Raw genomic sequence first — 15129 nt, forward strand, 5'->3', positions numbered from 1 at the left:
CATTTGCAAAGTGCAAAGTACTGAGGAGAGGATGGTATTGCCAGACTAGTGAAAGCAGCCAGGAAGCCCCTCCTGCAGGATTGTGTGCTGGGCAGCTGCCACGTGGGTGAGCAGAGGTTGCAGAGGCCAGATGGGACTCCTGGTGCCTGTAGAGACAGCAGGGAAATATGGTACCTTTGTTGAAAGCTATGGCCAGAGGCACAGGAGGCTGGAAAATTCTTAAAAATATAGAGGACTGCCCTTCTTGGGGAAAGAAAAAAAAAGGAATATAAAAATATAAAAAAGGCACACTGGGAGGGCTGAGAAGGAGGGGGGAAAATGAGGAGAAGGTGATTTCTTGCTATAAACAAGCCCAACTGACCAATCTCAGCCCAGGACAGGAGGTCACTCAAAGTGTTTATATTCCTATGAAGGCAAGTAATGTACTTCAGGCTGGAAGGCAAGCTTGATTTTTTGGAAAACACTGCAGGTATTTTTTCCTAGAATTAAAAGGTAGAATCCTTACTGGGGTTAGCTCTGGAGGTATGTAAATGAAGGGACACAAAACAGTGATTCTTTAATTTAAATGCTTTTCCCCATGTCTTTAACAACCTTGTTTGAACAATTTCAGTGTGTATGGCTTTTGCAAACAGGTTGCTCCTGCAGCTTTTCAAGAGAGCTGATAATGAAGACGTGCTTAGGCAGGTTGAGTAAAACACTCCACTTTGCTCAAATACTCTAGACCTCTGTCCCAAGTCCAATAAGAGTGCTGCAGAAAAAAAACCCAAATATTGAGCCAGAAACAGACCAGCAAAGAAATTTAAGTTGGGAAACAACTGGCTTTTCCAATCTGCCAAAATATTCAAAATTAAGGAAATGCTCTCAAAACATCTTTTTTTACCACATTACAGTGCAGGCTCTTTACTTTTCTGGGTCCTCCAGTTCACAGCTTTGTCACAGACTGGAAATTCCCACTTGGACATTGGCCAGGCAAGAAGATGGGAAAATGAAATGTCAGTCATAGATATATTTCACCTTCATTTGCTTGCCTAAACTTCCAAACAAGGTGTCAGTCACAAATTCATTAACCATTTGCCACTTATTTAATATCTTTAAACCACAGCAGCAATGTGCCATCATAAAAAATCTCACCATGATACTTTACAAACAAGTAATGTGTTATACAGCTGGAGTAACTGCCAAACCAATCTGGTTTTCCCATTAATTTTTGATATATTTCAGTATATGAAACTTACAGAAATAACTCTATAGAAATGTTAAAACTGGAAAGTCACAATTTGAGAAGGTAAATGTATGGAGATGTGCCTCTAGATAGTGAGAACACTGTCTCTATCAGTTTAACAAACTGCTTGTTTCAAAATTCCTTCAAGAAAGCTGGGACAAAAACCTCCCAGGGTTTCATTTACAAGATAATACAGCTTTTCTAAATGTTGTTGTTTTCCTGGAATATTACATATACACAGCACAACCCTAGTGAACACATCAAAAACATGGCAACTGCCCTGCTCCCTGTTTCCAGTTGCATGTACACCAAAATGGTGTTTTGAACTCCAGCCAACACTCTGTGGAAAGGCATTTTAATAAGCTTCATGCCTGCTTTCATACCAGCATCACCAGACCTTCAAAATCCCAGCCCTCAACCTTGACCCAGCCTTGAGGACCGACAGGATGATCGCCATGAGCTGAATGTGTGTCAAACAGCCTTGGCTTAGGTGGATTGCAAAATGGTCACTCTCACCCTTTCTTTAGCCTTTCACCTGCCCATTGCAGACCCTGGTACCTCCTCAATGCTATTGTTGTTCTTCCTTGGGTGGTGGCATCGCTTTCAGGTCCCAGCAGAGACCTGGGCCCGTTGCACAAATGCACAATGAGCATCAGTTCCTGCTGGAGGGGTTCTCACTCTCAACAGAGGCAATGAGCAGCAGGGCCTTGTTCTGGCTCTGAAATCCTGGGAAGTGAAGCAAAGGGCTGGATCCATGAAAGCCTTTGGGGATCTAGATCTTCAATGAATTAAAACAGTAACCACAAAAGTACTTTTGTAAAAGATACATGATTTCCCCAGGCACAGAGGGAGCCGGGGAACTGGATCTAAAGCTGGACTGTTGCCTTAGTCCTAGGGCTAATCTGCTTGTAAACAACCACTAAAACAAAGGATCTCAAATGCACCACAGACTGCAGATCAAGGTAATTGGCTACAAGTGATGCTCTTCCCCATTCAGAGGCACTGGACAGACAACCAGTGGCACAAGCAGAGCAGTAGGGCTGACAGTGCTTGGTTTCCTACAGATTTGTGTCCAATGTCCCCACAAAACTCCTATACAGCAGTGCAATAACCACTATTCCCCATCTGGGATTCCTTCAGCTCTGCCTCCTCCATGGCTACTCATTTCCAGCTGGCAAATCTGTTTTAAAACCCCTTTTTGTGCTGCTGCTGGGGTGGTTGGGCCACACTGCAGACGTGGTGGGTGCAGTGACTGCCTGGCAGGTGTGCATGGGCTTGGCAGGGACAATGTGGTCAGCCTCTTCCCTGCCCTGCTCTTTGATTTCATGTTTTATTGCAGGAATTGCGATGCTTCTGAGATCCTTACACTTCTGCCTGCCTTGTTTGACATTTCCCACAAAGGGGCTGCCTGACAGACAAGAAAATGAACAGTATGGCTGCATACACCCAGTTTCCTTAGGAAACCAGGCTAGAGACAGAAACATCTTTGGTGCATTGGGCAAGAGCTGTGGTTTCCAGGCATTCATTAAAAACTGACACGCACGGGAGCTGCTGGTCATGCATTAGCTCTCAATAGCTTCTTTTATCTCTCAGTGAAAGCCTTGTGTTACAGCCACTGCAGCATTTGATTGCTGTGGTTACAGAATTAACTAATTGCAAGCAGAGCAAGCCAGTTAAGGGACATAGTTTTTCATACATGATCTGGTCCTGTTTTCTTGCTTCCTTATGTGTGCATGTAAGACAAAGAAAGACTGACTGTATTTATAAACACACATTATACATGCACTGCTTTTTATGAACCATAGGAATATATATATATGTAAATATACACATATGTATCTATCCAGGGGCATGTTTCCATAAGGTTTTATATATATTATTATACACAATATTATATAGATTACTGCACATAATATTTTATAGGTGTGTGTATCCATCTACATATAAATGTATATATATGTATTTATTTTTATGTGTATACACACATGCATATATATATATGGCATTTTGAGATTGGCAAGAATTAGAACACAGGGTTCCAAGTCATATTTAGGGGACCTGACTGAGAAAGAACTCCTGGTTTGTCCTCCCTATAACTTAATACACACCATTTTCCCTTTTGGAAAACAAGGTCAAATTCTTGGCCCTGGTGTCTGTTTTGTACGTTCACATGGAACTTTTTTTAACAAAAGGATGGAGTTTGAAATGTAACATTCTCATTCTTGCAAGGGCTGAGGCCTTGTTTAACTAGAGGCAAATAAGTCAGGTATGAATTCTGCTGTCACATCATCCAGGCCAAGGCAGTCATGAGGTTGAATCTTGCAAAATGTGGTGGCCTCAGGTTCCTTATCACCAGAGAAACAAAGGGAAGAGGAGCTTTTCACCTGCATATTGATGTTTACTCTAAGCATCAGCCCAGCTGGAATGAATGCACCAGAAACTATGCCAAGGGTTGCCTCTCCTGCACCCACACATTTTCAGAGTTGATGTGAAGCCTAACACCTGTTTTCTCATTTAACACATCTCCTTTCCTCTTCCCCCATCATATAAAATAATGATTTGTGTTACTGGCAAGGGGGCAGTAGGAAGAGGCACCTGTGTGCTGGTAACACCATGGGGAGCAGGAGGTGGTGGTGGTCCCCAAGCACAGGCCACACAATTTCTATTTCTATCAGAATAAATGGGTGCAAGAGGTCTTGTCCTTCACTTCTTATCTGGCTCTCTACATTTCATCTGCAGAAATATCCTAGGAGCAATACATCACCTGTGGATTAGATGGATCCTGAAAACACGAGCTCTGGAGTGGCTGTTCTGGGTCCAGTCAGGCTATTCAAGATCAGAGAATGCAGAGAACTATGAAAATGTTCCTGGCACAAGATACTTCAAGAGTCTGAGGTGAGTCCAAGGAGAGCAGGACACAGAAGTTCTTGGACCCAGCCTATCGCAGTGAGAGACAGAAACATCACACAGAGATTTCAGGAGAAACATTCTCCCCCTAGGCCTTTCCCATAAAATTCACCATGCAGTAAAATCTGACTGAGAATAACAGAGAGGTGATTCTAGGACTGATCTCAGTGGGACAGATGTTAGACTTTAGCTGCAAGCATCAGGCCATCAAATCCTGGTGTCTAATGTTGAATATAAAACATATATGCCAGTTTTCCAGTTTAGACAATAACATTCAAGAAATGACAGTAAGGATGTCTGAATCTCATGTCTAAGCTAATGACAGCCATACTTTTGCTGTCGTACTAGAGTACTGTTCTTTCCTATGGGCAATTAAACTGCTGGCTTAGTAAATGACAGTGCCAACAGAACTGTCATTTAAGTCGCAGCATCAGTGCATAAAGGAATTTCTGGCTACTGTTAATGGATGAAGATCTATTAGAGTTAAAAATCTTGTTTGTTCAAGGCCTCTTCAAAAACAGTGTGACAAAACAAAGAGATTTAACATTGATGCCTTAGCTTTCATATTTTCCAGATTCTGTACTGCATTAATTTTTAACTCTGAACTTCATGTAAAATGTTAGCAAGCTCTCTTCACACCTTAGCTAGACAAAACAACCCTTTTCTAGCCTAAGAACCAAGGACACCACTGCAGCTTCAGGCCCAAAAAGCGTAACAACAGCAAATTGAGGAGAGCAAACTGAGAGGATGGGACTTGATAACCTGAAGCTGTAATTGGACAATTGACCCCATATGTAAATGGGCCAAAATTTATAAAAGTGTGAAAACTCATGACCAGTCATCCACCTTGGGTGTAGCCTTGGCCAGGCTCTTCTGCTGCCCAGGGTATATTCCTTGAAGGCATTTTTAATAATACCTTTAAATAAATACCTTTAAATAAATACTTTATTCCTTTGACACTCTCTAGCCTCTGTTCCAGGTAGCCTCTCAAGGCATCAACATCCTAACTCAGGAAAAAAACAAATTGCACATTGGCAATGGATGAAGATTCTCCTTTTATTTTAAAACCTCTGTAAAATCAGAGCAAAGGGTCAATTCCAGCATTCAGCCAATTTAATTAGCGATTTCAGAGTAATCATAGTAATGAGCCAAGTCAGCAAAGATGTCATTGGGGTTCCTGCAGTTCAGGTTGCAAAAACAAGCGTTGATCCACATAATTTTCCAGGAAAACTCAGTTCCATCTGGGCACTGAAAGCTCACTTCAATAGTCTTGGACTTGTAGGGCGTGCAGCACCTGTTGTCTGTGCAGACCCCGCAGTATTTGGGCCTGTAGGGACTTTTGCTCACACATCCAGAGATGGTGTAGTTCATGGGCTCATTCGCCCTGTAGACAGCCAAGCATTTCTTCCCAGGCTAAATCAGAGAAGAAAATAGAAACAAAGAGGTTAATATTCAGTGCTGGTATGTGTAGGAAATAAAACCCACCTTGCTCTTTACAACTACCTGAAAGGAGGCTGTGGCAAGGAAGGGGAGATGGGGGGGACGAGGGGCTCAGCCCCTTTGCCAGGTAAAGAGTGGTAGGACAAAGAGAAATAGCCTCATTGTGCCATGGGGGGTTCAGGCTGGATATCAGGAAAAATTTCTTCACTGAGAGAGTGGTTAAGCATTTGAAAAAGCTGCCCTGGGAAGTGATGGAGTCACAGTCTCTGGAAGTATTCAAAAAACAAATGGTCATGGCACTTTGCAGTGTAGTTTATCAAGCATGGTGGTATTCAGTCAAAAGTTGGGCTTACTGATCTTGGGCATCCTTTCCAACTTTAAGGACTCTATTATTCTATTCCGTGATTCCTAAGTTTAAAGGGATTTGTAGCTATTAGGAAGGCTTTTACAGCCCTGACCTAGGCAGTGTGAAAGATTTACATGTTTAGACACAGGAACCCAAAAGTTGCAAGTGGGATACTTGCACAATAGAGTTCATAGCCATGACCAGGCATGCAGCACTGCTTTTCTGCCAGCTGAGTACAGGGCTGTCTGAGCCAGCATCAAGCACAGCAGGCTTGGCTTGGCTTTCCTCGCAAGGACCTTTTGGCTGGAGCTGAAACTCTCAGGGAAAGGTTTTCACACCAACACAGGCAGGACATATTTTGGAACTCTGTGCAGCACAGTAAGTCCATGTACAACCGCAGCCTCCTGAGGCTGGAATGCTGCCAAACACAGGCTGCCTCAGCGTCCCTACAGCTCGAGGGGTGCACAGAGGAGCAGCCCCCACCTTGATGTGCTGGGTTATGTCCACCTCACAGGGCCTCATGTTGCACAGGCGGCTCTCCTTCAGGAGCCGGCACTGCTCGTTGTCGTTGGAAATCCTGGTGGAGATGCCCAGCCCGCAGCTCCTGGAGCAGGGACTCCAGGGCGAGGTGTGCACGATGCAGTTCTTCTGCCAGGCTTCCTCCTCTCCCTCGTACGCTGCGCACACAGATTAACCACACATTATTCAGCCCGGGCAGCTTTACATATTAAACACCCTCTTCCCAGCTCATTGCACATTCAGGCCACTAACCCAAATAACTAAACCCCAGCAAAGTGGCCCAGCATTCCCGTGAGCTCCCTCATCCCACCCCCTTTGTGCTGACCTACTTGTGTCCGACTCTCCATCGCTGCGAGCGCTCGGGGCCGGGGCTCATTCCTTTGTTCCCCTTCACAGCCTCACACAAGGGGGTCCTTGTCTGGGACCCCCAGGTGCTGCCACAATATAAACAATTACAGAAGCCTGAGCCAGCGGGTGGAGAGAGGGATGAGATCTGATCTCACCACGAAGGTTTGTTTCTGAGCCCATTCAATCGGTTCCCCATAGCAGAAAGTGGTCAGCGGTCTCTGCTGGGTGGCAGAGGGCTTGGGAAGCAGCCACAGCCTTTCACTGGGAGGAGGAACAGCTTCAATGGCTCTCAGAGAGCTTAGCAGCCCTTTGAAGAAAGGGTGGGCTCTGTTTTGAAAGCAGCCAACCACCCCAGTTATGGTTCTGTCCCAGCCTCAGCCAAAGTCCCCAGTGCTTTACAGCTCACAGGACAGTCACAGGCAAAACTCCAATAGAAACTGCTGCATTGAGCTTGCTCACTGTTATATTTATTATTATATTACTCTATCAAATGTAATAAATGCTCCTCTGACTTCTATAAGACTTCTCCTTAGAGGAGGAAAGTCAGGAAAGCAAAGCTATGTTTTGCCCCTTTTGGGACACAGGCCATGAGAACATAAGGCCACTTTCAGTAGTAGATATTTTGAATTTGGGCCCACCCCACATTTCAGAGCAATCAGGGACAGAGAAGCAAGCGTTAAACTCTGGTGGTTTTAACTCACAAATGAAGACTGAGGCTTTTTTTTTGTGCAACAAAAGACCAAGGTTTGGAAAAAGCTCTTCCCACCAAGGACCCAAAATCTTGGTTTACAATCTGATCTCTCCTTGAGCTCTGCTTTTGTCTAAAACATGGAACTAATGTGGCTAATGTCACTACAGTGTGTCACAGGGCATTTTGACAATAAATTTAAGACATATGGCAAGTTGAATCCATCTTAAGCATTTGGGACCATTTTTGAGGCAAATGATAGCACCTCTGGGCAGTGGGTTACATGATCATTACCATAAATGTGAGTGTGAGGACAGAATGTTTAATGATGCCGTCAGTTCAGAACTGATGAAAAGTTGTATTACCATGAAGACAACTTAGCCCAGCTCACAGTGAAATTTCCACACAATAACTGCCTTCAAGGTGTTGTGCAAGTTTGAGACTCCTAAGTCCTATCCTAATGTACAGGGGCATCAACATTGCACTACAATAGCAATATAACCTGGACAGAAAGCCTTGGTCCCAAATTAAACTTCTTTTTCCCAGAGGATTCAGACTGAGAGGAAAAAACGAAAATGAAGAATTAAAAAGGACTTTTGATATCTTCAGAGTTCCAGCAGCCGTGTCCTTCAAAGGGGGCTTTGGCACACAGAATTCCAGAATGGTTGCACAAGCATGTTTGATGAATATCATATTGACAGAATTGTGAGATGGTTTGTGTTGGAAAGGACCTTAAAGATCATCTCAGTGATCTCCCCTGCCATGGCCAGGGGTAGCACCCACTAGATCAGGTTGTTTAGGGCCCCATCCAGCCTGGCCATCACCACCACCAGGGATGGGGCATCCAAATCCATATTGCTACTAATGAGTTCCACTGGTGTTTGCCTGTCCTGTCCTTCAGCACGTGCTGTGTGTCTCCCTCCCAAAGGTCAGACACCTGCCAGGTCTGGCAGTACAAGCTGACACTTTGCTTGTAGACTCTGCCAGATGGCAAAGGAGAGATCTGCCTCATTCCCATCGTACCTGCAGAGGAGATGTGGCGTGGAGATGTCTTCCTGATTTTCCTGGAGTCATCACAAACCCACTGCTCGCAGCACTTCCCTGTCATCTTAATCAGCTTTGGGTTTGGGCACCAGACGAGTGGAGGACGTGAGTTTGTGCACATGGGAACGCAGCCCACAGCCCCATTAATGCACGTGCAGTTGTATTTGCAGTTGGGCTGAAATGTCTCCCCATTCTTGTACCTGACTCCATTGAGGACACATCCTACACCAACAATCTCTGAAAAGAAAGAAAAAGAAAGAAAAACACACAGAGCACCATTACAAGAATGCTGGCAACAAACAGCTCCAATGTGTTCCTTTACCAAGCTGATCCCTGGGCTGGCAGTGCTGCAGAGCCTTGTGTTCAGCCTGATGCTGCACCAAGTGTAGTGACACCATCGAGGAAACTGTTTCCATTCTAAATCACAGCAAAAAAAAGAGAACCTTTTAATGCTTCAATGAAAAAAAGTTAGAAAATAAAGCAAGTTTTATCCACAAATTCTTACTTTAAAAAAAACAGGAACATTTCATAGTGTGGTGGTAGGAATTACTCACAGGGTGAGAAATCAAAGTAATTAAAAAAATATTTAGTGGAATTTGAGGTTTTCAGAGTTGTGAGACATTCATGGAATTGCACATATGACACAGCTGTTCACAACACCTGTGTATATCTGAAGCAAAAAGGGAGAACAAACAAGGGAGCAAAAGGAGCCCCTGAATGGCTCTGGATTCCTATATTTAGGAAACTGGCTCTTACCCAGTTTATCACAGAGCAGTTTTCTTGGAAAATGAAGTACACCTTACAAGCCATAAAAATAAATATTTGATGTATAATTTTTTGTATAAAATCACTTTAAAACATCAAACCTTTTGATTGCTCATGAACAGGAATCACAGAGCAGCATTTTTTGTTTGTTTGTTTCAAATTATAGGCAGTTATTTGGAAGCAGTGTCTTTCAATGGCAAATTCAAACTTTAGTCTCTTGTTTAGTCTCATGGAGGCACTGCTCACACACTGGTTGGGTTGCTTATGTTTTGAGTCTGGTCAGAAATGGAGCTGCTTCAGGAAAACACAAATTGAAATGCTGGATTACAATTCTGCAAAGGCTTCCTATTTTTAAAATGAGCTGAATGAAAACATCAAGCACAAATCCCTTCTTCTGCACAAAAATGAGAGCTGTTGGAATTTCAAGAACAGATCTAGATCTCCAGTTCACGCTCAGCTCCAATTTTTGTAATGCTTCAGCCTTTGTAGTGAAAAGGCAATCACTCAGGGCTGGAGCTGGGCCTGAGGATTCAGAGAGACTTCTATGCACACAGATTATGACAGTTCAAAAAATGCTGCGTCTCCTGGTGCTTTCCTACGAGCATATTCTTCCTGGATTATGTTAATTTAATCTCCGGCAAGTCTCATAACCCAAGAGGTTCACCATGAGACCATCCCCAAACACAAAGGGGCTTTGAATGCCTTCATGAAGAACCTCACTGAGGCTGCATCGAAATAAAGTAATTTGGAGGCACATCCCTATTCCCAGCCCCACATGCACAACACCTGCCTCACCCCCTGGGCCTGTGCTCAGCACCTGCTGCCTCTGCTCTGCTGCAGAGAAAAGCCAACAACAGAAGCAGAGCTGCAGCAACTCCCTCCACGTCCCTATTTGACATCTGTGTGGTTAGATCCTGGGGCACACCTCAGCATGGCCGGCCAGACACAGCCTGAATTTCCCCCAGTTTCACCCCACCCCCTTTCCCAACACATATTCCTGACACTTTCAAGGTCTTCAGTCTCCATAAATTGCATTGTTTCTGTGGCCCTTCGCACCCTGGATTCTCTAGATCCAGCCAAAAGCATCCATGTGCAAATCCAGTTCCTCACAGCAGTTAGTCCCCAGCACCAGCACAGGATTCCCACTCACAGGAGCTTTCAGTCCCCAGGTCAGGACAGAAACTGGTGGGCTCAGAGCAGGGTGATGCAGGCTCTGTGTGGCCCAGGGCACAAAAAGAAGACATCAGCAGACCCTGTTCTGTGCCTCTGCTGGGTGCTGGAAACAAAGGAAAGGCCACAGGTTTCTCTGGCAGTCAATCTGCCTCACGTGCTACCCACGGAAAGAGCTTCCTCTTGTTCCCTTCAGCTGAGCACACCGTAATGCTGCTCACCAAATAGCCAGAAATGTCACACAACCACAAATGTCACATGCTGTCATGGACAGAGGGAAGGGAAAGCACAGAGTGGGAGTCCCTCCAGAGCTCCCTGGAGAGCTGGGCTCAGCCTTCCTCCAGCACAGGGCAGCTGCCCCTGGCGCACCGAGCGCCTGTCGTGTGTGGGAGGACTGCAAAGACCAAAAGGTATCTAACCAAGGAAACAACCATTTAAATGAATAAATGCAAAGCAACAGGAGGGCTTTAAAGAGGCCTAGGAAGCCTGATAGCTTTGAGACAACGTCCAGCCTGTTTACCTCTCCCAGCACAGCTGTAACGATGTCATTCTTGACAATGTTTGTCTAACCTGCTCTTGCAGACCTCTCATGAGTGTTCTACACACACTCCAGACAATACATTTCAATGATCTCATATCCTCTTTTCTTAACCTTAATCTTTTCTAATCTTGAAAATCACTGTTTAAGCTTACAGCTCCTAGCACGTAACTTCTCTTGTTGTTATTTTGCCTGTATCCTACAAAAAGCTGGTCAGACTGCACTTTTGGGTTTTTTGGTTTGGTTTTTTTTTTGGTTTGTTGGGTTTTTTTTGTGCCTGAGCCAGTGCAAAGCCAAGGTCATTTTTTACTAGACTTCCCGCCCTTCTGCTGAGGAAGAGCAATGCCTAGTATCACTTCTGTGAGAATCTGCCAGCTCACCCTGAACTTCTTAACTCCTCAAACCTGTCCCTTGTGTAACCTCTGCTCATATTCTAAGTTTATTGAAGCCCACAGTTTGCAAACTTTTTCCTCTTCTGTGGATCAGTTATTCTATCAGTCCATCTCACAGTCAGCTCTCCTCCAGGTTTCCTTTCACCTTTACATTTTCTCTTAAATCACTTGTTTTTATGTTCCAGTCCAGAAGCCCCTTGATTTGAATGGCTTTTTCCTGTTTATGAACCTAAAGCCATGACCATATGTTCTAAAAACTTACTAAAAGCAGCCCTTCTCATCAGCAATGCGTGTGGTTGTGCTGATGATCTTTTCACTTTTAATCATTCCCAGAGTAATAATTTTCAATAATTTCTGACTCATGAGATGATCAGAGTCCCCTCATGCTCTGGAACTCAGAACAAGTGAATATACTCTTAAAGCACTACCAAATTTCTTTTTATGCTTTTTCGTGAAAAGCATTCCAGTGTCACAGAACCAAGAGTTTGCTATCAGAGGTGGGAAGAAATCCTTCTGCCTCATAACAGCTAATGTGACTGTAACCATTGAAAAATTAAGGCTTAAACCTCAATTTGTAACTGACAAGCTCTGGTAGGAGATTATTCATTTCTGACCATCTTGACAGGGTATCCTACAGACCACGTGCTATCCTTCTAAGGTATTTGCTATAGGGAATTAGCCAAAAGTGTCCCCCTAATGCCATGGTTTTCATGTAGAGGCCCATATTGCTTGCCTTTAAATCCAGCTGCCTGCCTATCCTTCCTTCAACCCCAACCCACTACAGCACCTCCTCCTGTTACAGGGAGTACAGAATAATCTGTTTACACATACAGAGACTTTCAAACGCTGATTGGTCTTTGCTCTTGGCAGCAGCCAAATCAAAACAATCAAAAGGCAAGAATTCAGATGTCATTTCTCATCCAGCCAGCTGCCCTGAGAACAAAGACAGCTCCAGGGGAATGGAAGACGATGCACAGAGGGGCTGATAAGCATGAAGCCAGGTATCTAAACCAAGATAAATCTCAACCCCTGCTCAGCCTGACAGCAGCTGCCAGCCTATATCTAATCAAAAATATATGTACATCACTTACGTGCACATACTCCTATTTCGTACCTAGGTCTGTCTCCGCTGTAGTCACAGTACAAGCCCCTGTGGAAGTCACAGGTGTCAGCCTCTGTGCAGCTCTCCCCTCGCTGCCTGGCACACGTCTTGCAGCAGTCACAGCCGTCCGTCACCAGGCTGACGCCGGCCGCGCAGCGCGGAGGGGACTTGGGGCACTCGCAGGGCCACCTGCAGTACTGAGTCCGTGTGTAGGGCTCTGCCGTGGCTGGGACAGTGCTGCTCATGCTGAGGGAGGTCTGGCCACTGGCCTGCAAACAAAGAAACACAGCTTGGAGAGCGTTACAGAGAAATGGGAGCTGCAAACCCTGCGCTGCTTAGTGCTCAGTTAAAATCCCCTCGGGTCTCATGAGTCAAAAAAAATACCTCCAACAAAGCAAGACTGCAAATCAATTATTCATTAGTCATTATTCAATTATTCATTATAAATGAATTATCAAATTCAAAATTTGATAATCCGATAAAAAACCTGATCAAGGTTAATCAAGATAGGAAAGGGATTTCATGTAGCACAGTGATGCCATTCCAGGTCACTATCACTGAGCTCATGGAGTACTGCAATGCCACAGTCCTTATCAAAACCCACAGAAGGTAGAGGCTCACTGCATTCTGAGCTCTCAAATCCCAAGGCAACAAACTCTGGATGACATTTAACAGCACCAGCCATGCCTGTGATGCAGGAAGGGTGCAAATCGGGCAAGTGACAAAGCAAAGATTTCATTTTTCTAAGAGGATCACTGCAAAGAAAAACTGTGCTGTACATGAGGATCAAGCACAGCACAGTATCTCAGGCACAGAAACAAATGGAGTTATTCACATGGGGTCAAGAGCAGAAAGAACATGGCACTGCTTGGGCACATGTGGTCTAGAAGCCCTTTCTAGTGCTGCAAAAAATAAGTGTGTAACCCTAAAAATTTCAGAGAAGGAAAATCAGACTCTAGAAATTCTAAGGCAATTCCATCCATTTCTGTCTTCCCTGTACTGTACTTTATATCCCCAGTGTTTGTTCCTCTTTGCAGTTTGAGATGTCTCAAACAAAAGGCTTTCCAAAAACTCTCCATGAAGAAAATGCCTCACCCAAGAGTTTGTGGGAAAAGACCCCACAGCTGGTGAGCTACCCATCAGGATGTCTTTGCAAAGTGCCTTTACTGTCTTTTACAGTTTCGTTGTCTTTTACAGTTTCGTTGTTAGCTCAGATTTTATTAAAGTACATTTCTAAGCCTGCTACTGATGTATCTGAAGGTGTATTTAAATATCTTGGAAACTGCTTATCCTATATTTAGAACATTAAATTGTGAACACATTGCTAATCACTGCCAAATAGACAATGTGTTTGCTCTGGGCATAATTCCCAATTCCATTAAGGTCCCCTTTACAAACAGTTGGCCTTAAAGTAGGTTTAAAAACACCTTTAAACACTATGTTTAAACTAAAACATACCAATATAATTTTCTCCCACTTTAAGGCTCCTTGATGCTGTCAGAGTTGTTAAAAGAGGAACATTCAGATCGATGAAAAGCCCTGGCCTTTCAATCATAGGATTTTTCATTCCACTCACAATCATTTCAGTAGGTGCAATAATCTGCCACTTGAGAAGAGAGGCCGCCTCAAGTGCCATAAACCTATTTACTTTGTTGTTGATCATTAAAAATGAGCTTAATAATCAGGTCCAGATACACAGACAAAAGTCACACAGCTATTTAAAGAGCTCATTGGCACAGCCCAGCCCTGTAAGTAAATCCCTTCACCGAACCTTGTTTCTATTGTCAACATGAGCAGGCAGCTTCTCCTGTGAACGTGGCTGTGAGCCAGCACACGTAGCAAAGAGGAGCCCTCATGCTCCTGTGGGTTTGATTTATATGTGAAGGGCTGAGGCTGAATTCTTGTAAAGCACAGAATAGCTAGGAGACATTTGATGGCTTGTGAAAAACAGGAGTTTAGAGTAAATTATTCAACAGCTCTTCCTCTAGGACACCTGAGCTGGCCAGAGAAGCCTTTCCAGTGTCCTTACAGTGAGGAACTGTTGTGGATGTGCTGGCTGAATTGTCCAGAGGTGTGGCTGAGTCCATTGGATGGATAGTGCACATGAGCATCTTCAGACAATCAGCGTGGACAGGCACCAAGTACCATCACTCCTGGATTTTGCAGACAGGGAAGGCATGGAGTGGTGGGGTTGGCATCATGTCCTAGGCTCCATCACCACCTAAAGAAAACTGTTTTCCACTGGAGCCTTTAAAAGTGCACAACCTCTACAGCCTTGCAGGCTCTCCTCCTCTCCCCTCCTAAGTCCCTCAGACCTTCACTGAGGGAAAAACCATTCTGTAGATTTATAAAAGTATTGAGTTTCCCATTTCCGTGGTCAGCTGTCATCCCTGGAGTACCCATGTCTCTTTGGAAAAGTCATTCAGCCCTACTACTTCAATGTCCCAGAACATTTTAGAAAATAGACTGTCCCATTTTAATGAGTATGTTGGTCAAATCATCATGACTAATGCTTTCCACAAGTGCTATCAAACAGGAAATCACACTGGAAGAGCCTTCTCCAATGGCTGTCCTTCATTAGAAAAAAAACACCAAAAAACCCCTCCAAAAATCCACCCATGTAATTTAAAGTTTTGGGAGTCATGTAC

General features: G+C 44.2%; 1 protein-coding gene across 1 annotated transcript in view; it reads right to left on the reverse strand.

Moving 5' to 3' along the window:
* Positions 1-5242: 5242 nt before the first annotated feature.
* The window catches only part of CCN4 (cellular communication network factor 4), a gene marked incomplete at both ends in the record, with an annotated part of 34004 nt that continues 24117 nt past the window's right edge, over positions 5243-15129 (reverse strand). The window contains 4 exons of the mRNA XM_084213688.1: positions 5243-5542; positions 6399-6592; positions 8494-8751; positions 12471-12750. Coding sequence (XP_084069814.1) covers positions 5243-5542; positions 6399-6592; positions 8494-8751; positions 12471-12750 — 1032 coding nt within the window. The remainder of the gene's footprint in view (positions 5543-6398; positions 6593-8493; positions 8752-12470; positions 12751-15129) is intronic.

This window comes from Fringilla coelebs, assembly GCF_963513975.1.
Source record: "Fringilla coelebs genome assembly, chromosome: 1".
NCBI lineage: Eukaryota > Metazoa > Chordata > Aves > Passeriformes > Fringillidae > Fringilla > Fringilla coelebs.